Source organism: Calypte anna, chromosome 19 (genome assembly GCF_003957555.1).
Source record: "Calypte anna isolate BGI_N300 chromosome 19, bCalAnn1_v1.p, whole genome shotgun sequence".
Lineage (NCBI taxonomy): Eukaryota > Metazoa > Chordata > Aves > Apodiformes > Trochilidae > Calypte > Calypte anna.
This window is the reverse complement of record NC_044264.1, coordinates 6423373-6443803: the sequence shown is the minus strand read 5'-3', so window position 1 is coordinate 6443803 and position 20431 is coordinate 6423373. Positions and strand designations below refer to the sequence as shown.

Here is a 20431-nt window from a genome sequence, read left to right as displayed (position 1 = left end):
GGCTTCCGTGTTACTTTCTGAACAGAAACAGCCCTAACCTCGGAGAGAGGGACCTTCTTGCATGTGGCAGGGGTGTTATGGTGATTTTGTGCTCATCACCAGGAACTTAACATCCAAGTGTGTGTGTGTTTTGCAGGGCACTTCTTTTTTTGATGGCCTACTCCAGAAGCTGCAGATGTCTTACCAGTTCAAGCTAGAAGACTATATGGATGGGATGGCCATCCGCAGTAAGCCTCTGAGGAAAATGGTAGGTTGGCCTCCTCCTGGAGACTTCTCATCTTGTTAATTATATGCAATGTGCTGCTCTTGCCAAGAGGTAGGCAGCTGTACTCACAACAGATGTCAGTGTGTTTGCAGGGAGTCTTTCTCAGCCATCATAGAACTTGTTGAACCAATTCTGATGCACTAACATTTCTTAGCTTCCTTTGCAAAGAAGAACTTTTTTTTTTTTTAATACCAGCTTAGTGATCAGAGCTAATAAAGAAGTGCTCAGAGTTGCCCTGGCTTTGCCCTTGGTACTGAACATCTCTTATTTCTGTCTCTGGAATCTTGAATTATGAACCAGGGAAGCAAACAGTTTGTGCTGCCTCTCTGATACTTAACAGTGTATTACTGCCCTGAGCTGTGAGCTCAGCTGCCAGGGACAGCAGCTGGAGAAGGGTATTTTTGACCAGCTGCATTCCCAGAGTGCTGTTTGTCCAACAGCTGTCCTCAGATTGGCTATGGACTGAACAATTCCCTCCTGGAGAGAGATGGGCTGTTGTTGTGAGAGGGGAGGTGTTTGAGGGTTTGGCCTGCCCTTACAAATGCTGAACCAGCACCGTGGAGCCTTGTCATGTCCTTCTGCTGCCCTTTATTGAGACCTTCAGTGTGTCAGTGACCTCCTCTCAGCTCTTGACAGTCCCTGATGCTCCCTGGGCCTGCAGGTGAGCTCCCAGGGCTGAGCAGGTCCCACATGATGTACCAAGTGCTTCTTTCCAGGTGAAGTACGCGCTGATCAGTGCTCAGAGGTGTATGATTTGCCAAGGGGACATTTGCCGGTACAGAGAACAAGCAAATGACACCGCAAACTACGGCAAGGCCCGCAGGTACCGTGATCTTCACTGCAGTGCTGAGCACAGCTCTTTCTCTGTCTGCAAGGGACGTATCTCATTTCATGCTTAAACTTGCCTCTAGCCAAAGAAGTCTTTCCACCCCTCTTTATTGTCTGGCAGTCCTGTGGAGCAGAAAAAGTGTAGCCTCAGCTGTTGTGCTGTCCCAGAGAGCAAGCCTCTGCAGCTCCAGGCATCTTCCAGCCATCTAGTGTGAAAGTCCTATGCTGGTCCTGCAGCAGGATTTATGTTGTGGAGGCTGGCAGACTGGCTTTTGTATTTTCTGGTAGCTTTTCAGCTAGGAGATGTTCCCATATGTGTCTGTATGTTCTTATGGAATTACTGGCACTTGTTGTTTTCTGTCACTCTTGTTTTTTTGAAGCAGAGACTGGTGGGGAGGTAAAAGAGTTCAGCTTGGGGGTTGGAGCCCTGACATCTGTGGCGGTTAGGAGAGTGGGGCAGGGAAAGTGTCTCATTTTTGGTCTGTGGACATAAGTATGTGCTGGTATCTTGAGGGCTGTGAGGAAATTAGCACGTTCATGATGTGTCTGAACAGTGTTGATGGATATGTCTGGCATGTTACAAGCTGATAATGCAACTGAGGGAAAATATGAAGGGATGAATGGACTGCCACTGAATGGTTGCCTTCTCTTTTGGGGTGATTGAGTATCTTAAAAATACAGGGGATGAGCTAAGGAAGATGGAGGGTTTGGTCCCAGCTGCCTTGGAGCTAAAGGGACTGTGAGAGATGTTCCTTGAGTAGCCTGTTCTCTGTGCCTGAGGCTGCAGGGGGAGCAGCACTTTTTTGGCTGGCTAAAAGCTCATCTTCAGGCTGAGTCAAGAGCATTTTCTTCTGCAGCTGGATCTGCCCCTGTCTCACTCTCAGCCCTGGCTGTGCCTCTCCAGGCCTGACTGCCTGTGCACGCTCTTACAGGCAGAGGGCACTTGTGCAAAGGGCCTGTTCACTGCAGGCCTGCCAGCGCTGCCTTCCGAGGGGAATTCTGCATCCTGCACAACAGGGAATGCAACTTAGTGTCCTTTCAGTAAACCTTTCTCTCTGATTCTTACTTTTCTCAGCTGGTACCTGAAGGCTCAGCAAATTGCTCCCAAAAACGGCCGCCCATACAACCAGCTGGCTCTTCTGGCCATCTACACGGTAAGGTGCTTGTTGTGCAAGGATGTAGCAAGCATAGGAAGAGCCTCTGGGATGGCTGTGAGATTCCATCTGGTGGAGAAAGGCATTGTTTAGGGCACTGCTCCCAGATGTTTAGGTTTTTTTTTTTAAAAAGAAAAAAATCTGATGACAGGATGTGCTGTGTGGATCCCAGCTGCCATGGCTTCAGGCAGCTTTGTTAGATACACACTACTCCCTCAGGCAATTGGCATTTTGGGGGCTGTTCTGTGGGCTGTTTGGAGTGCAGATGTTTTAAAAATGGGTTGTATTTAAAGTTTTGCCTGAGATTTTTGTGCTCAGGACTGTGCTGTCTTGAGGATGCTGTTCCTGTTTGCCATGTCTTCATTGGACCTATGAGGACTAGTCTAGGTAATGCCTACACATGACTTTCTTAAGTTTCAGTTCTGCTGGCTGCTCCAGCCAGGCAGGAACAGATAATGGAAGCATCAGTTTATGATAGAGGAGCTGGAAGGGATTTTCCCTTTTGCAGCCCTGAAAGATGCTGGCTTAATGCAGAGCAGTTCAGAACTGCCAGCTTCAGAAGCACATTTTCATTATGGCTGGGAATGACTTTTCTGACCCTTAGTGTTGGCCTTGAAGCAGCAAAGTGTCCTGCCCTCTGTTGTGGTCTGTAAGGCCAGCAGCATGTGGGTAAGCCCCTAAATAGCTGTATCTTTGTAGCATAAACACAATACTTGTGCTTCTTGCTGGTGGTTGTAGGTAGCTGTGAATGTGGATGGAGAGTCCAAGGTCCTACTTGTCACAGGGCTGTTGGTATGTTGGTATGTCAGGCAGCACTGAGGGACAGGGAAGGCAAAGTATGTGGCATCTGGGATGAGTGGCAGCTCTGAGTCTGGTTGTGTTGTTTGCAGAGGAGAAAGCTGGATGCTGTCTACTATTACATGCGCAGCCTGGCTGCCAGCAACCCCATCCTGACAGCCAAGGAGAGCCTCATGAGTCTGTTTGAGGAGACAAAACGCAAGGTGAGTCTCAGAGCTGGGATGTGGAATGCTGCAGCTGCCCCTGCAGGCTGTCCCATGCCAGAGAGAAGGGTGATGGTGGCTTTTGGACTTGGAGTCACTGCTTATCTATTTCTAAAAAATCTCATGCTGGAACTCGGATGAGAGAGGCAGCCTTTAGAGTGGTGGCTTTTCTGCAACTCCTCAGGCAGCTTTTGGGGTTGTTAGTGCAGCTGAATCTCTTGTTTCTAGGTCACACACTGTTGAACAGCCAAGCTCAGCAAGGGCTGTTTGTGGTTTGAAGCATGATCCTTGCCTTAACTCAGAGGTGCCCCACACGTATTGGGATGGACAAGAGAGGCTGCAGTGCCCTAGGGGGTCACCCCACATCACAGATACAGTGTGTTGGCTGTCACACACTTGAGGACTGGACATGGCTTTGCCTGTCCCAGAGCACTTGGAGTTGAAAACATGCACAGTCCTATAGAGTCAGAAATCAAATTCTGGACCTGTCATTGAGTTACTGTGGTTCTGAAGAAGGAAGAAGGGCTGATTTCTCCATGCAAATGAAATTATATACTTTTCCTCAACTTTGATTCCCTGAGTGATCTGATTTGCTTCTGTCTGTCCAGGCTGAGCAGATGGAACAGAGGAAGCATCAGGTGCTGGATCAGAGCCCCAGCCGCCGGATGAAGGGCAAGAAGTCCACACTGCGACAAGTTGGAGATGATGCCACACGGCTGGAGATCTGGATCCATCCCTCCCACCCCCGCTCCTCCCAGGGCCACGAGTCCGGACGGGATTCGGAGCAGGACAACGGTCTTGGGAACCTCAGCCCCAGCGACGTGAGTACTGCAGGAGGCAGCAGTTGGCTTTGGTGTCATGTGTTTGGAATGCAGTGGAATGACACTGGATCTGTTTTGCTTTCCTGTTGCTAAATTTTTCAGTGTTTTGGCTTCTCCTATGGGAGCTGTGCCTGGGTCAGGCTGAGGAGCTGGTGACCTCGTGCCTCTCATGTTTGAGGCATGTTGTTACCATCCATTTCTTGGCAGCACGTGCTGGTGTGGCTGATACGGATTAGGAGAGGCACAAGCAGAAGATGCTGTAAAATGTCTCTGCTGAGGGCTCTAGTTTGGGTGAGGTTGCTGGTGGGAAATGAAGTCAGATGCTGAAGACCAACCAGGGCTAGCTGTGACCCTGTAGGCTCTGAGGCTTGCTCTGGAAGTGGGTCATTTGTCCCAGTGCCAGATGATCGACTGTGCCGGGAATGTGAAAACTGTGGTTCTCATTTCCAGTGTAGGTGTCATATTTGCATTGCTTGTTCTGCCGAGAGGCCAGACCGGTGACTTTCTTTTGCAAGGATTAAAAAAAAAATAATTATTGACTCACAGTATCTCTTGTCTGTCTGTTTGAGCTGTGGACCTTGCAAGAGGAGCCCAAGTGAACTCTTGTTTGTCAGACCCAGGAATGCAGGCAAAGGCAGTGGTGGTTGGGAGCTCATCCTCTAGGAATCCTCACGCCGCTTTGGCACATTCGGCTTGCGAGAGCTCTTGCCAGGGTGCTCTGGGCTGCCTGTCCTAAAATGGCTGTTAAGGATGTGAGTTTAGCAGAACTGGGAAGACCTTCTCTGCACACTGCAGGGCCCAGAGCTTCTCGGATACGACTGCTCTTTTATAACTAGCGTGTGACTTCAGCTGGGTGGAACTGGGGTGAAGTCTTGGCGCTTTGAAAGATAAGCTCCGGCACGTTGCTGCAGCATTTTTGAGACGTTACTGCCCTTCGTTGTTTTCCCTCTCCTCAGTTTCTCTTCTGGTGACCTTTGCTTCCTTAGCATCATTGAGAGGAATGTGCCAAGCTTTAGCCCCTCCATAAATCATTGATGAAGATGTTTTACATAAGATGCTGTGAGTGTTTTTGAGGAACTAGCAAAGCCAAAGGCAGCGGTGTCTTGTTTTTTACAGTGCAGTGCTGTTTGCTAGAGCTTGCTCTTTGTCTGTTCAGTGAAGGGCTGTGCTCTTTGAAAGTTGCTAGCAATTCCTGTGCAGTTTTTGTGTTTGACACCACTAGTCTTGATTTCTTCATCTGTTTGAAAAGTTGGCTTGTTGCAAGCACAAGCTTGCTGATCGTTGAGAGGCTGCATGATCAGAAATATAATGGCAAAAGGGCAGGGGCACCGGGGGGCACAGGTTCAGGTGCTGCTGGTTTTGACAAGACAAGATACTTGTCCTCAGGCTGCCTGTGCCTGTTGCAGTGCAGCACTCCACTGGTGTTGGCACAGCTGCTTGTGCCATGTCACCCAACTGTTTCTTCATTGAAAAGAAGTGAAAAGGAAACCTCGAGTCTTTGTGTGGGGCTCTGGGCTGGATAAAGACAGCTGCTCCTGGGGAAGCTGCGGGCTCCTCGAAGCTGTAGCCTCTTATTATCTTCCTTGCTGCATCCTTGGGTGGTTTGCAGTTCCTTCTCTGGAAAGGAGCGGAGCAGTCGGCATGTTGCCACCACTGTGTGGCACTGTTTGGCCTCGGAAGGGACCTGCCCCACCAGGGGTAGGCTGCAGCTCTCCTCCTGGCAGCACCTCTGCCCCACATCCCCTGATTGGCTGGACAGGAACAGCTCTTATCCCAAGGGATGAATGCCAGGGCTTACGTGGCGTTTTGGGGAAATGAGTCTAAATTGTGTCATCACCTCCTTGGTCCCATCCTTGCCTGCTTTTAGCCCTTGCAAAGGCTGAGGCAAGCAGTGTTCTGCTTTGTTCTGACAGCTGTGCTCTGCAGGTAGCTCCTCAGGCATCAGTCTTTATGGCAGCTGGGCCAGAGAATGGGGTTTTGCAGGGCAGAATGGGAGACTTTTCAGCTTTCAGAAACAGATATAACACAACAACCCTGGACACAGGGCAGAGGGGTGGGAAAGAGAGACTCCTTCTGCCCTTCAGATAGATGCTGGTGCTTCAAACCCAGCCCAAGCCAAAGGTGACTGGTGTTTTCACTGCAGAGATGCTGGCTGTTTTACAGGCAACAAGAAATTCTTTTGGGATGTGTTCTGTCCTCAGTGGTCACTTTCTTCATGGTGTGGGCAGTTAGATGCCAGTCCTGTGACCTGGCATGCTTGGCAGGGAGCTGTTGAATGATTCCTGTCCCTGGACCTGCTGATGTGCACAGTCCCCATCAGCAAGCAGAGTCTGTTCAACACATGCTTGCACATCTCTTCTAAATGATGACTTGATTTTTCCTTCTGCAGCCCTGTACCAAGACACAGACATCATTGCTTTATTTCAGGGTTAGCAGCCAGCTGAGCAGAGTTAGCAAAGCGTGATGGCAAGTCTGCAGAAGGCCAGCTCGTGCTGCAGCCCTTGCTGTTACAAGAAGAGGTGATGTGCATTGCTGGCAATTTGCCTTGGTGCTGTCTGTTTAGGTAGAGGTGTGGCACAGCTGCTGCTTTCACAGTTTCCTACACCATATTTCCTTGGAAGATGCAGAACTGGAAGAACATACCATGTGTCCATACCCAGGGGCATACCTCGCTGTTTGGTCCCTTCCTCAGTTACTGGATTTGGCACTGTTGGCATGGAGTTCATGGGACAGCTTCAGAGGGAGTGGAAGAAGTGTTTGGCTTGCAACCTGGCTGTTTTGTATTTAGGGTTTTGGCCGTTGTGCCTGCAGCCTTTTGGGGTTTCGTTCTGTGATGGGCTGTTCTCTGCGGTCTCTTATACGTTGTGTGTTTCCAGGTGTGCAATGGTAGGAGAGTCCAGCTGACCCAGAATCATCTGGCAATGTTATTGACTCGCTTCGTGTAGGATTCCAATAAGAAATGAAAAAAAAAAACCAAAACAACAAAAAAGGCTGAACCAATGAGCAGTTGTGTTACTTTTAAAACAAATAATTCTCCTCTGCCACTGGTTTCATTTGCCATGAGTCTGCATCGATTTTTAAATCTGATAGTACCATATGCAGCTTATGGTACAAACTGTGAATTGGTAAACAGGGCAAACGTGCTGTCAGCCACTTGAGAAAGTGTTAATATTACACTGAGTTTGAGATTTTAATCACCCCGTCAGGAAATGCTGAGTTAAGGTTCCCACAGTTGCTATTGCCTGTGCTCTGCAGTAGACACTTCCTTGAGTTATCACACAGCGTGTGAGCACTAATAAAGATTTCTCCATAGCTGCAGCTAACTTTAGGGAAGAGAGGTTTTTCCCTTGGCTTGACAGTAATTGAATAATACTTCTCTCCAGATGTCTGAATACTTTAGCATCATTAAAGAATTAAGTCTCTTAGCCTCTTTGTGAGAGGTCAGTCTTGCAGAGCCATCAAAACTTTGGTAGGGCCACCCAAAAAGCTCTTTGGAAAGCTAAGGCCAGAGTCAAGATCTCCTGTCCCATCCCTGGCTGCAGGACCCATCCTGTTTCCCCTCAGCCTGATGATTAGGAACAGAGCTGTTGCTTGTCCCTAGTGCTGGGTGCCCATGGAGCAGCAACCCCTTTGCAGCAGAAGAGAAATTGTGGTGGAATTGCTGGTTCTGCAGTTCAGAGCAGGTTTTAACTCCCCATGCCTTTACATGGGTTTTTTTCTCAGCAGCAGGCAGTATGGATGGTGCATCAGGGTTTCCACAAATGAGCACCTACCAGGAGGTCTACCAAAAAAGAAGAGTGCCAAGCACACAGGGAAGAAGTTGTCTGCAGCTGGATGAGGGTACTGTCTTCACAAAGCAGTGGAGGCTGTGAGGGCTGTCTTGCTTTTTCTCCTCTAGGGCAGGATTCAGGTCTCTGGGAATTGTCTGGTTGGGGCTGTATTCACAGCTTGCTCTGATTTGTTTCTTTCTGAGATGAGACACCTCTAGGGATTCTCACCTTCTGTCTTTCTCAGTTCTTCTTGCCTGCTTAGTTTGTTTGACTTTGCCCACCTCACCTGTGCCCCATGATGCTGTGTCCTCTTATATTTCTATAGCCCAGTCATGATCCATGGCTGGAGAAGGCACTTTAGGGCATGCCTGTGCATCCAGGAACCTTGGGGAGTCCTCAGAGCTGCCTGGGTCTCTGGTTCAACAGTGGCTGTGTGTCCTTAGTGAAAAGGATCACTATCTACTCAAATCCTGCACGTTTCAATCCATTTTTCCTCGGCAGTGTTTGTTGTTCCTGCTCAGAGCCCTTGTTCCTCTTGGGCAGCAGCCCCTGGAGTGGCTGGCTGGGCTCCTTCTCCTGGCTGGTTTCAGTCAGTGCAATTTTTCATCTAAGGGAGCTGTGTTTTGGGGTCTGCATCAGGAGAGGGCTGCTGCTAGGGAGCAGTGGGATAAAACTTCATGTTAGTCTGGTAGCAGTTTTGGTGGGGGTGATTTCTTGGCCATTTTGATTGAGCCAGTCACACACGAGAGTGATGGTAACTTGTGTTCAGAGTTGAGGTTGTCTTGATGTCCCTACCTGTGGTCTCTAGGAGCAGCTGCTTTGTTGTGGTGTGAAGTGGGTGTCCATGAGTGTGGCCCAACTTTGCTCATGCACCACAAAGACCTCTCTGTTTACTGGGAGTGGCTCCGTTTACTCTCAGCCCTTTCCTCTCTGTGTAGCTCTTTTCCATTCCAGATGACTAGAAATAAGTGACAAGCAAAACTGGAAGTATAGTGATGTATCACTATAGTGATGGTTGTTCTTCCATACAGATGCATAGATAAGAGGCTGCTTGGGGAACTCGTTTCTGGAGTGTCTGCCAGGCTGGTGAGAACATTTCTCTGTGCTGCCAGAGTAGCTGGGTGGTTTTTCTCAAGAGACTGGAAGATTGATCTTTTTCACGAGAGAGAATTCATATTCTCTCATAAATAATCCCTACTGGCTGAAGTACAGGGCTCCCTCCATGCTCTAAGGTGGATGAAGGGCTCAGAACTTCCTTTTTTAGGAGCCTCTGATCTAGAAAATTAGTCCAAGCAGGCTGTGCCTGAGGTTTAGATGGGCACCATGAAAGTGTGGACATGCCTGCCTTCCCCCAGCTGCTGGGACATGCCTGCCCACAGGGGTAACTCTGCAGGCTTTACATGATGCTCAGGAAGCCTGTGCTGACTCCTGTGTGCCCTCAGGGTGTGGGTTTTTTTCAGCCAACACCATATATTTGTGCAGGGACTGGAAATTGCTCCTGGAGATGCCCACTGGGCTTTTCTCACTGAAGCCACTTCTCACACCTACTGAGCATCTGACCCACACTGGAGTGGTGGTGTAGGTGTGTGCCCAAAGGGAGGGGACACGTGAGGGAGTGTCCCCTCCATTCTTCTCAGCACATGGGCTGGTTGCAGGGTATACACAAGGTCTCACAGCAATGCCTTGGATCAGGTTCTAATGGCCCTTTGTCACAAGAAGGTGGCTTGGGTGCAGTCAGGAAGTTTTCTGCTACACCTAGGTGCTCTCTAGTATTTGATATGAGTCTGTGGTCTTCTGCATTATGTTCTACACATTCTGTCAAGGGAGGGCAGTGCTTCCCTTCCAGCTTGTTGCTGTATTTGATCCACACCTTTGCAGTGCTGCCAGCCTCTGCTGAGCCTCCCCTGCTGCACAAAACCTAGCAGAGAAGCTCTTGGGGCATTAGCAATCAGCTAAGGCTGCCTCTCCTTATTTCTCTCCTTTACCCACCACCCACACAGCAAGAGACGCTGCATACTCGATTTTTGTGCCCAAAGCAGGATTGAGAGGGAGAAGCCTGGAGTTCCTGCTGTCCCTCCCAGGCAGCCTCCTTTCCTCAGCCCCACAAGCTTGCAGGAAGCTGTTGGGTTTGGTTACTCATTTGTGGAGGTCAGGACTAGGTCTGGGTTTTTTTTCTCTTTGTGTTTAGGAAACGGTTTACAAACTGTTTTGAGCATGGGGGAGCTGGTGGCATGTGAAAGAGGCTTCTCAGCCTCTTCACTGCTGGACTTGTATTAATTCTCTGCCCTACCTCTGATTCTGTAATCTCTTTTCTTGGTTGGCAACATGAGTACCTCTGAGTGCTTTCCCCAGCTTGCAACTCTTCCACCTCCCAATATGACCTCGGTCACCAAACCACCTCGGGGCTCTATTTTTACTCTAGCTCTTCTGTTTCACATGGTAAGGTTGCTTTCTTTCCCCAGGCAGTGAGAAGACTTCTCTGCAGAGGAAGTAAAAGAGTGCCAGGCTGCAGTTGAAGCTGGTTAAACACTAAAACCACACTCTTAGCCTCTCTGGGTTTGAGACGTGACATTCAGCCATGCAGCTTAGCACTGGCTTTTTTTGCCCACCACTTGTACACCTCCTCTGCACTTAATTTTTTTAATAAACTCTGCTTTTGACTTTAAAATGCTGGTAAAAACCTTCTCAGCTGCAGCTCCAGCCTAAGCAACACAACCAGAAACACTCTCACACTTTCTCTTGGCTCCTGATCTTCCACGGATACTCAGTGCTGCTCCTCTAAAGCTCCCAGTGCTCACCAGAGCTTGCAGAGCCTGGGTACCAGTTTAGCCTGTGCATGAGTGCTGTGTAGAACCCACATGTTGCTTTCCAGCACAACTTGACGTTTTGTCACTACTCAAAAAGTGAACGCTAGGCTAGTGGTAGGGTTTTCCAGAAGTTGGTGTTGATCTTTTTTTAATTATTTTTCCCTCCATCCCCCTTTTCTTTTTAGACCATGTTGGTGGTTTTATTTAAGAGCAAGGCAGGGACTAATGTTCCTGGAATGGGAGAGACACCAATGTGTTCTCCTCCCATCAGCTGGTGCTGGTGTGTGTAGAAGGATCACGGGATCAGAGGTGGAAGCTCTACAAGGACATCAGTGACTTCTGCCTGTGCAAGGGGCTTTGCTGTATCAGTGCTCAGAGAGGCTGCGGTGAGGGGGGTGAGGCTTCAATTTCCAACAAGCTTCTCATACTCTAAACCCAAGTACAATCATCCAGAAACCGCCGTTCCCTGTCAGTCAATCTTTCCTCATTTCCTCTCCTGCTGGTGCTGATCAGCTGGGGATTTGTGTGTAACCAAACCCCCTCCTGCTGCTGCACATTAGCCCTTCCTCGTGGCAGCGGGTTTGATCCCGGCGCTGTGGGGTGATGTAGGGAGAGAGTTTGCACTTCAGTGGAGAATACTGCCAGAATTTGCACTATTAATGAAGGACATAAAATGCCCAACAGCAAGGTTGAGAAGTTTTCGAGAGCAGGGTGAAGGCTGTAGGTGGTGATTTCTCTTAAACATTTTTTTTTTGTTGTTAGTCTAACCTTGATCATTGTCTGAAGTTGGCCCAGGCCAACTTTTTTTTTGCTGTCAGTTGTATGCTTCTTGGGATGGGCACCTTGTGTTCCACAGCCAAACATCTTAATGCTGCCATGGGGAATGTTTATTTCTTTTCAATTTTGAATGAGCCATTTCCAGATGGGCTTCGTCTCCACTGTGGAGGTGGGTATTAGGAAAGAAAGTTCCTTCCGGAGGATCAGGGAGTGGAACCTGCTGGAATCTGTGTCATTTCCTCTGTCCTTGGCTCTACTCTTCCTCCCTGGCAAATTTCATAGCTGCATGATTCTAAGTGGAGAGGGAGGTGCCTTCATGCCCTCTTACACTGCCCAGGTGGAAGGCTCCAGAAGTACTCCAGGATTGCAGCAAGGTGGACAACCACCTCCTGGTTGCAGGAGCCTGGGGCACAGGCTGGCTGGGAGCTGCTTGGGTTATCCCTGCTTTTGAGCGTGGCTGGGAGCATGAGGATTGCATGTGATAATGCTGTCACCCTTCTGGAAGGCTCTGACTCTGCTCAGCCTGCTGTCCAAATGTCTTGTCTCTTGGCCTAACTCCACGGAGCCTTTCAGGGTTAGATCTCTTCAGTCTTCACCTTTCTTAATTTTTCATATTATGTCTCTTTGGGCTTTAACCCTGTAAATAATCTGCTCCAGAGTAGTGAGAAAGGCTGACAATACCCAGAGCTACATTAACAGGAGATCTCTTGTGACCGGAACTCATAACACTTTTCTCAGTGTCAGTTTTTTCTGTGGCAAGAAGGGGATGCTGCTTGCTCCTGGCAAACAGTATGTGTTTGAATGTAAGCTGCTTCTTGCTGGTTGGAGCTGTTTCAGTGTCCAGCATGTGGCCTCCACCTTACCTGTGAACAAAGAACGGCTCTGCCTGGGTCATCTTGCTTTTGGTACTTAACCAGATGCAGCCTTGAAGAGCTGAGCTTGTATCCTAAATGACCTGCAGCACCAGAGCCAATTTTTTAAAAAGTTCTGTGTTGAAAGTTAACTTGATAGCTCAGCTGAGGACTCACTGGCACGTTTGCATAGATTCATAGAGCTTGTGGCCAGCAGGGACCATTAGATCATCTAGTCTGATCTCCTGTATATCACAGGTCCTTAAGTTTCACCCTGCTACTCCTGTATGAAGCCAAATAACTTGTGTTTGGCTAAAACAAAACTTCCAGAAAGACATCCAGTCAAGAATCCACCCTTTTCCTGAGGAGTTCATTCCTGTGATAATTGGTTCTGAAGCACTTACACCTTATTTCCAGGATGAATGTTTCCAGTTTGTTCTTGTGCTTTGCTATTCTACAAGTATAAAGAGCCCTGAAGTACCATGCAAGTATCATGCACTTTGAACTCTGCAATCAAATCACCTCCCAGTCTTTTTTTGACACTCTAAACAGACTGAGCTGTTTAATTTTTGTATGGGTTTTTTTGGGTTTTTTGTTTTTTTTCACTCCGAGACATCATTTCAAGCCTTTGAATCACTTTTATGGATGTTTTTTGGACCCTTTCCAATTTTTTCAGCATCCGTTTAAAAATCAGGGCACTAGAACTGGATGCAGTGTTTCTGTGTCAGCCTGGGAGGGGCTGTGTGTAGATGTAAATGTGCTCCCTGCTTCTGCATGGAAGGGACCCCTTAACACTTTTTACTGGACATTGCATTGGGATTTTGTCCACTGTAGTCCCTAGAGCCTTTATGGAGAAGCTGCCTCGGGCACAGTCTCCTGGAGACTTAATTTAACATGATCCCAGATGCAGAACATGACATTTGATGCTGGAAAACCCCAGATTTTGAAGTGATTATAATAACCTTGCCCTGTAGCTGTTGTTACTCAATGCTCTACTCGCCTTTGTGTCACAGGAAGTTTGACAGCAGAATTTGCTTTCAGCTCATTGATTAAAAACTTTTTTGGTGAGTCTCTACCATCCTCTTTCTATCCAGGTCAGTGAGGATCTCTGAAGGCCAGTGCTTTTTATAAGGTTACTTAATCAAGAATGTTGCCTATTACTGATAATAACCAGACTGAGGTACAAGTTCTGTTGGAAAGGAAACATTCTGTATATAAATAATACAGAATTTCTGTATTATTTACAGAATTCTGTTCTACCCGTGTTCCTAAAATTGGAAGTTCTATTAATAAATTTCTTATTTAATAATGTTAAATTTATTTATAGGTCAGATATTTTTTTTGGAGCCACTGAACTCACCACTGCTTGATTGTATTATATTTTTTTACATTACTGAAGTGCACAATTTTCTTGCTTATGTTTCTTATCTCACCTGCTCCCCCCTGCAGTGATGAAAGGAAAAAAAATAAAAGCTCCTTGGTTTTGCTGGGAGTTTTCTGAAATGCCTTTTTCTCTTGCTGAATTGCTGAATTGCAGCTCTTACAGCAATCAGATGTGTCCTGGAGCCATAGTTGCTGCAGTCCAAAAGATAGGAAGCTGCAAGAGCATCCTAAGGTCTCTTTACCTGGAAATAAATTTTGTACGTCTTAAGTCCACAATACACCAGGGTTCCCTCTTTCTTCCATGTTATAGCAGACTGGATTTTACATTTGTGCCTTGTCTTATGTTGGGTATCAGGATTCCCACTGGAATTGCTGGTTCAGGACAGGATGCTGTGACTGCAGAACAGGAACCTGTGCTAGAACATGTGGCAAAAAGGAGCCAAGGCGAGCTCGGCATCCATCTGTGGTTGCAGGTGGTATAATGAAGAGGAATGGTTATGGTAATTAGCCCAGCTGGAATTTGCCCACAGCTCTGTGGGTACCTTGTAAACACTGCAAAAATGCCAGACAATCTTTAATAGCCCTTTTGTCTCCTCTCCTTTATGTAGGTAGCCGTTTGCACAAAACACTTTCCACCAGCACTTTGTTACGATTGCACCTGTAACAGTAAAAACCTCCTCCTGGTATATTGCCAGTAAAGCCCAAGGCAGCGTGTTGGGCTTTTCAGGAAGCTCCTTATCAGTGCTTGGTGTTATTTCAGTGAGATACTACCGTGGAAAAACGTGGGAAACGCCAGCCAGAGCTGTGCCTTGTGACTCTGGGATGGTGTGAGATACAGGCTCAGGCTCACCTCTGAAAAGCTCTCTCCAGGGGAGGTAGTGGGCTCACTGCTGCTGTTGGACTGGGTTGGTGTAGAGCCCTGAAGGAGCTACCTGTTGGGAGAGAGGAATAATCTTAACAGTTAATGTGGTATATCTAGCCCCTTGAGCTGGGAGTGAGAAAATGGCATGGTTTGGGTGCCTGGATGTTATTTCAGAGAGTTCTCAGCAAGGAAGCTGTGCCTGGAAAAGTCTGGCTGCCCAAGAAACCGTGAAAATATTTGGGATGAGTGTGGTACGTGTTTTGGAGCAGAGCTGCATGGCTCTGTGGTCTGTATCCCAAACCCATGTCACTGAGGAGACCCCTAGACTCAGGAGAACATCCTGCTGTGCTCCAGTCCCTTCCACTCCGGTGGAGACGGCACATTTGTTACAGGCAGTTTTGCATCTGGTTTCTTGATTAATGGACTTGTCTTTTGCAGCCTATTTTGACTCTGACACTGCTTTCTGCTCCACAGATGCTTTGCTGATGTTGAAGAAAGTTTGCCTCGCTTGATAAAGACCAGATCCTGAAATTTACTTCCAAACCTGAAGTAACAATTTTTAACTTGAAATGCTTTTTCCCCAGGAGTCACCGCTCCAGAATCCTTCCCTTATTTGGTGCCTCCTTCACAGCTGGGACTGATGCTCAGGTGCCAAAGCTCTACATGCTCCTCACCGTGAGCCAAATGGGTCTGTGCTGGTTTCAAGCACAGCAGCCCTGCTTCCCAGCCCTGTTGGTAGCACTCCTCTTTCTGCACATCCCAGTGGCATTTCCAGTTTTTTTGTGCTGAGGTGGGAGTTGTGCTTTCAACCCTTTTTGGTGAGTGCACAGCCTCTTGAGGTTGGGCCTTGCTTTCTTCTTTGCTGGTTCAAGACATGACAAAGCTTTCCTGAAGCTGTCTGACAGCCTCTGCTCTGTGTGTTGTCAGGACGTTCTCCTCTTGGCCTCTCGGTGATTTGAGCTGGCTGTTCCAGGACTGTTGCTATCTCTGCTCTTAGCCACTCTCCACCAGAAGTTGTTAGTCACTGTTGATTTCTTCCATGGTAACAAATCCAGTTTGGTTGGCTGTGCGGTGTGTGAATGCTCCCCAAGCAACAGTGGGCTGCTTCCTTTGGTGAGGTTGCCTCTTCCCAGGTGGATTTAGTCTGTCTGCACATGCTGACTCATGACAGCAGAAACAGCTGTTTTCAGCTTCAGGCACTACTGTGTGCAGGGACCCCTTCTTCTTCTTGACAGCTGGTTTGTTTTTATAACTAATGCCTTCACTATATGTTCATAACTTCCATATCTCTGATGCCCACTTTTCAACTATAAGGGCCAAACCCCATTTTTTGACAGTTTTGTTGTTGTATAAACCTTACTTGGTGGACTCTTCCCAACTGGGACCAGCCAGATCTGGTTCCTCATCCCAAGAAGCAAAGCTGCCCACAAAGGGGAGTGATGTAAGTGCACAGGGAGCCCTGGCATTGGTATGAGGACCATTTTCAGGGAAACTTTGGAGGTGGTCAGCATTGGACTGCACAGTGAATGAGATGAAGGCAGGGAGTTGTTGCAGGTCTCATGCTAGCACTGTCAGGGCACTGGGCACAGCAGCAGGGCTTTGGGAAAGTGTTTCTCTCTGCCCTGTGAATGCAGGACAGCAGGTTACAGGACTTCCTCCCAAGCTGGGCTGCTTGGTGGAAGTCATTGTTTCTCTGTCATCCTGAGACGTGGCGTTCGATGGGAGGAGCACAGAGGGCTCCCAGAGACTGAGGGTCAGGTGAGTCACTAGAGAAGGAGTCATTCGGAGAAAAGCCCAGTCAAAGCACCCCATGGCCTTAGCATGAACTTGGAGCTGAGAGGTCCAAAGTTAAGTGGTGAACTCATCAAAACCTTGAGGCTTTGAGAGAAAAAGGGATGAGTATTGCCTGCTTGAGATGCCACAGTGCTGGGGCACACAGGTCTCTGCTTGGGCTTGCTGGGTTCCTGCTTAGGTTGGCAAGAGGTATGAAACATGCTTCTTCCCTAGAGGCAGGTATCTTGCTTCCTTTTTAAAAAAAAAAAATAAATATCAATACACACATTTCAATGTCCCAGTTCAGCATTGGTTCCTCTGGAACATAACTGGTTCATCCTTGTGATTGTGAGTGAAATGGCTGAGTGTGAAACTTGCTCTGAGAAAATGGGGGTGAAGCTGAGCCCTCCCAAGAGCTGGGCATCTCTGTAGGGACCTTGGGACATGTCCCTGCTGGGGGTGGGTGTCACTTTCCATACAAGGTGGGGAGTTTTGGTACTCCCCCACTGCCAGTAAGCTGGAGTGGAGATTGCAGAGTGAGTGCTTCTAAGACTGTGGGTGAACATGGGCCTTGGAGAAAATCTTCAAGCAATTTCTTCTTCCCCCCATGTGCAGCCAACAGGGTTTCCAGTAGAGATGGGTCAGAGCTCCTGCTCTTTTTCTGTATCATGTCCATATCTTTTCTATTAGCGAGAATAGGGAGTGGACCCTCTCAGCCCCACCAGGGTTCTGACACCTGAGCGAGGGGCTCAGGACGTGTCTCTGGGGTATGTGATCATTAGCTGGAGCTGCAGAGCTGTTCACAAACCAGCTCTCTACATCTGTGCAGTGTTCTTTGGAGGGAAAAAAGTTCAAGGTTTTCAGGCTCTGTGCTGCCTGCTTTTGTCCCAAGGAGGATAATAGAGAAGCAGCTCTATCTAAACTTGGCTAGCAGAGGGAATAAGGGCTTTGCTGTGCTGTCCCAGTATTCCCCAATCTCTTCCTGGTTTCATCTGCAGAGTTAATAAAATGGTGGCAAATAAAGTTTAGTTCCAGTGGAAAGGGCTCTTTAGGGCAGCAGTAAAATAGTGAGTAAGCAAAGAACCCCTTGCTGCGGGGGCCAGTTTAATTGGTCTGGCTTGTTTTATGAGACAGGTTTTATGTTGAAACTCGCACATGGCCCAGGAGCAGCTCTACAGCAGGGCATCATTCTCCTGCACGGGTCCTCTGGGAATGCAGCTCGGGTTAATTACAGCAAACTGAGCAATCACTCCATGCATGAGCCGAGGGGCTCAGCAAGTGAGGGTGGGAGGTAATGCCAGAGCTGGGGCTGCCCGTGATGCCCAACCCCTACAGCCAGGCTTGGCTGGGAGCTCTGTGCTGCCTGGAGGCACCAGCCACTGCTTGTTTTGCACTTTCTCCCATGTGCCTGGCTGGGCATTGCCACAGCCCTGCCTGGTGACCTTGTCCTCCCTCTACATGTCTTATTTCCCCCCCCCCCAGTGAATGGAAGTGCTGTCGCTGACCTTTACAGAAGGGTTTGAGGTATAAAAATCTTGAGCAAATAGGAGTAGGGCAGTGGTGCTCTGGGTTGCTCCTGGTCAGCATCTCCCCACACAGTGCTCAGAGCCTGGCTTTTCTCACTGCCCTGAGACTGTGCAGGTGTGAAAGGAAAGTCTCTTGCCGTGGAGAAGGTAATAGTGAGGCCAGCCCGCTCCTGGTGTGGCACAGCCACCTCCAGGACCAGGCAAAGCGACTGCTTACCCGCCCACAGCCTGCTTCAAAGCTGTTCAGATAAGGACCGGGAAAGCCAGAGCTCTGCTGAGCTGGCAGAGGTGGCTTAGAGCAGAAGTAAATAATTATTCAAGTCAAGTTTTGGTGTTACTGGGTCTACACAGGCCGGGAAGCTGCCATGAAGCCGTGTGCTACATCCAGCTCCTGTATCTCCTGAGCCCCGTGTTTCTCTGGTAGTTCTGTAGTGATGCTGCCGGATTTCTGGGGCTTTTTCTGATAGATTTGAACACCAGCTCTAGCTTAAGGCTGGAGTTAAATGAAGGGGCTCAGTTCACCTTGAATCCTATGTTCAGTTTTGGGACCCCCACTACAGGGAAGGACATTGAGGGGCTGTAGAGTGTTCAGAGAAAGGCAAAGGAGAAGGATATGGAGCTCCTCATAATGAGGAGCAGCACAGGGACCTGAGGATGTTGAGCCTGGAGCAAAGGAGGCTGAGAGGAGACCTTCTGACTCCCTGTGAGTGCCTGAGAGGAGGCTGGAGTGAGGGGGCTCGGTCTCTTCTCCCAAGTGACAGTACGAGAGCAAATGGCTTCAAGTTGTGCCAGGGGAGGTTTAGATTGGATGTTAAGAACAATTTCTTCCCGAAAAAGGTCTGTCAGCCTGGCCCAGGCTGCCCAAGGCAGTGGTGGAGACCCCATCCCTGGGGGGGTTTCAAAGCCGTGGAGATGCGGTGCCGAGGGACACGGGTCAGCGGTGGCCTTGGCAGTGCTGGGTTAAGAGTTGGAGTGAATGATCTGAAAGGACTTTCCCAACCCAAAACATCTCCGTGATCCCGTCCGTCTCCCCGGCAGCGCCGCTCCTGGGCCCCGCCAGAGGGCGCTGTGCCTCCACCGGCGTTCGCGCTCCCGCCTCAGCTGCTGGGCGCGTGCCCGCGTGTGCGCGCGTGTGAGTGTGTCCGCGTGAGTGTGCGCGTGAGTGCGCGTGGGTGCGTGCGCGAGTGTGCATTCTGTGTGTGTGCACGGTGTGCGTGTGTGTGCACGGTGTGCGTGTGTGTGGCGCGCGCGCGATGTTTGTGCACGATGTTTGCCAGACTTGGGACATGTCCATTTGGTTCCCATCTCCAGTGCCACCCCCAGCATCCCAGCCAGGTTCTGCTGTCACTGGGGACATTCTTAATTCACAGGAAATCGGAGAGAGTTTAATTGTTTTCTCCTCTCTCTCTCTCTCCTCTCTCTCTCTCTCATATTTTTTTTTTTTCCCATGCAGCTGAACAAAAGGTTCATCCTCAGTTTTCTCCATGCCCATGGGAAGCTGTTTACCAGGATTGGGTAAGTGTGCAGGATGTTTATTTTATTTTCCTACATTACAAGTCTTTTTGGAATTTAATATTGTTAGCAACTAAGCTGTGTTTGGAGCTGAGGGCACAGGGTGTGAATTCTTGCAGGCCTAGCCTCCTGGTTCTTATTCCCCTTACCCGCCCTCTGATCCACACTGCTTATTGTCTGGGCTTTTTCTTCCCCCACCTCAAGGTCCAGTCCTGCCAGTACCAGGACCCTCTGGCAGAGGCTGAGCTGGGTTGGCTGATACACACACAGGAGCAACTGGAGGCTGTTTTCTCTCTCTCCCATCACTTAACCATAATCTGGTTTTAGCCACCTCCTGATCCCGTTCACCCCACTTTCAGCTCATGGAGAGGTGGCTCTGGGGGGCTCTCAGTGGCTGCTGCCTGTTTGGAGCACAAAGCCATCAAGGCAGAACCATGTGGTGGCTGAAAGCTGCTGTGTGGAGCATGTCAAGGCAAGCCTTGCCCTTCACCTCCTCGCTGCCATTTCGGTGAAAGCCTCATAGCTGAGAGCTGCCCTGGCTGTGGGAACAGGTTTACACAAAGTGCCCTTGGCAATGTCTGTCAGAAACTGATTTCAAGTAATTGAACAGCAACCCTTGAAGCAAAGCAAGCCTGATTCAGGTGTGGGCTGAGATCCCAGCCTGGGGGGCATCCCTCTGACCCAGAGAGCAAAGCTCAGCCTTGCAGCTGATGGGCTTCCCATGGAGCTGGCCCCACTGCAGATCCGGAGTGCCCCTTCCTGCCAGGTGATGGAGTGGCTGTTGTAGAGAGACCTCGAGTAGATTCAGATGGTCTTTGGCAACAGTGGTCACTGCTTGAGCCTGCCAGTGCCTCGTAAGTAGATGCAGTCTCACAAGATCTGTTGGCTCCATCAGTCTCTTGAGGAGCAAATGACTACAAGATACAGGGTTGAGAGACCTTTTCCAGGCCACTTAGGTAAAAGTAGTGTGGATGCATAGTGGTACCTTGTCCCTGCTTGTTGGGTTTTTTTACTCAGATGTAGATTTCCCTGCCTCTGGGCCTGTCCCCTTCCCTTCCTGGAGCAGGGAAGTGCAGCAGTGCAGGACACAGCACTGATCCT

General features: G+C 49.0%; 1 protein-coding gene across 3 annotated transcripts in view; it reads left to right on the top strand.

The window, feature by feature from the left end:
* The window catches only part of SMG6 (SMG6 nonsense mediated mRNA decay factor), a 110628-nt gene that overhangs the window by 5907 nt on the left and 84290 nt on the right, over window positions 1-20431 (top strand). For 2 of the 3 annotated variants that reach the window (XM_030462262.1, XM_030462263.1), the window contains exons 4-9: window positions 137-247; window positions 982-1088; window positions 2169-2247; window positions 3138-3248; window positions 3857-4069; window positions 19272-19333. In XM_030462262.1, the coding sequence (XP_030318122.1) occupies window positions 137-247; window positions 982-1088; window positions 2169-2247; window positions 3138-3248; window positions 3857-4069; window positions 19272-19333 (683 nt within the window). The remainder of the gene's footprint in view (window positions 1-136; window positions 248-981; window positions 1089-2168; window positions 2248-3137; window positions 3249-3856; window positions 4070-19271; window positions 19334-20431) is intronic. The other variant, XM_030462264.1, reaches the window with a different exon arrangement.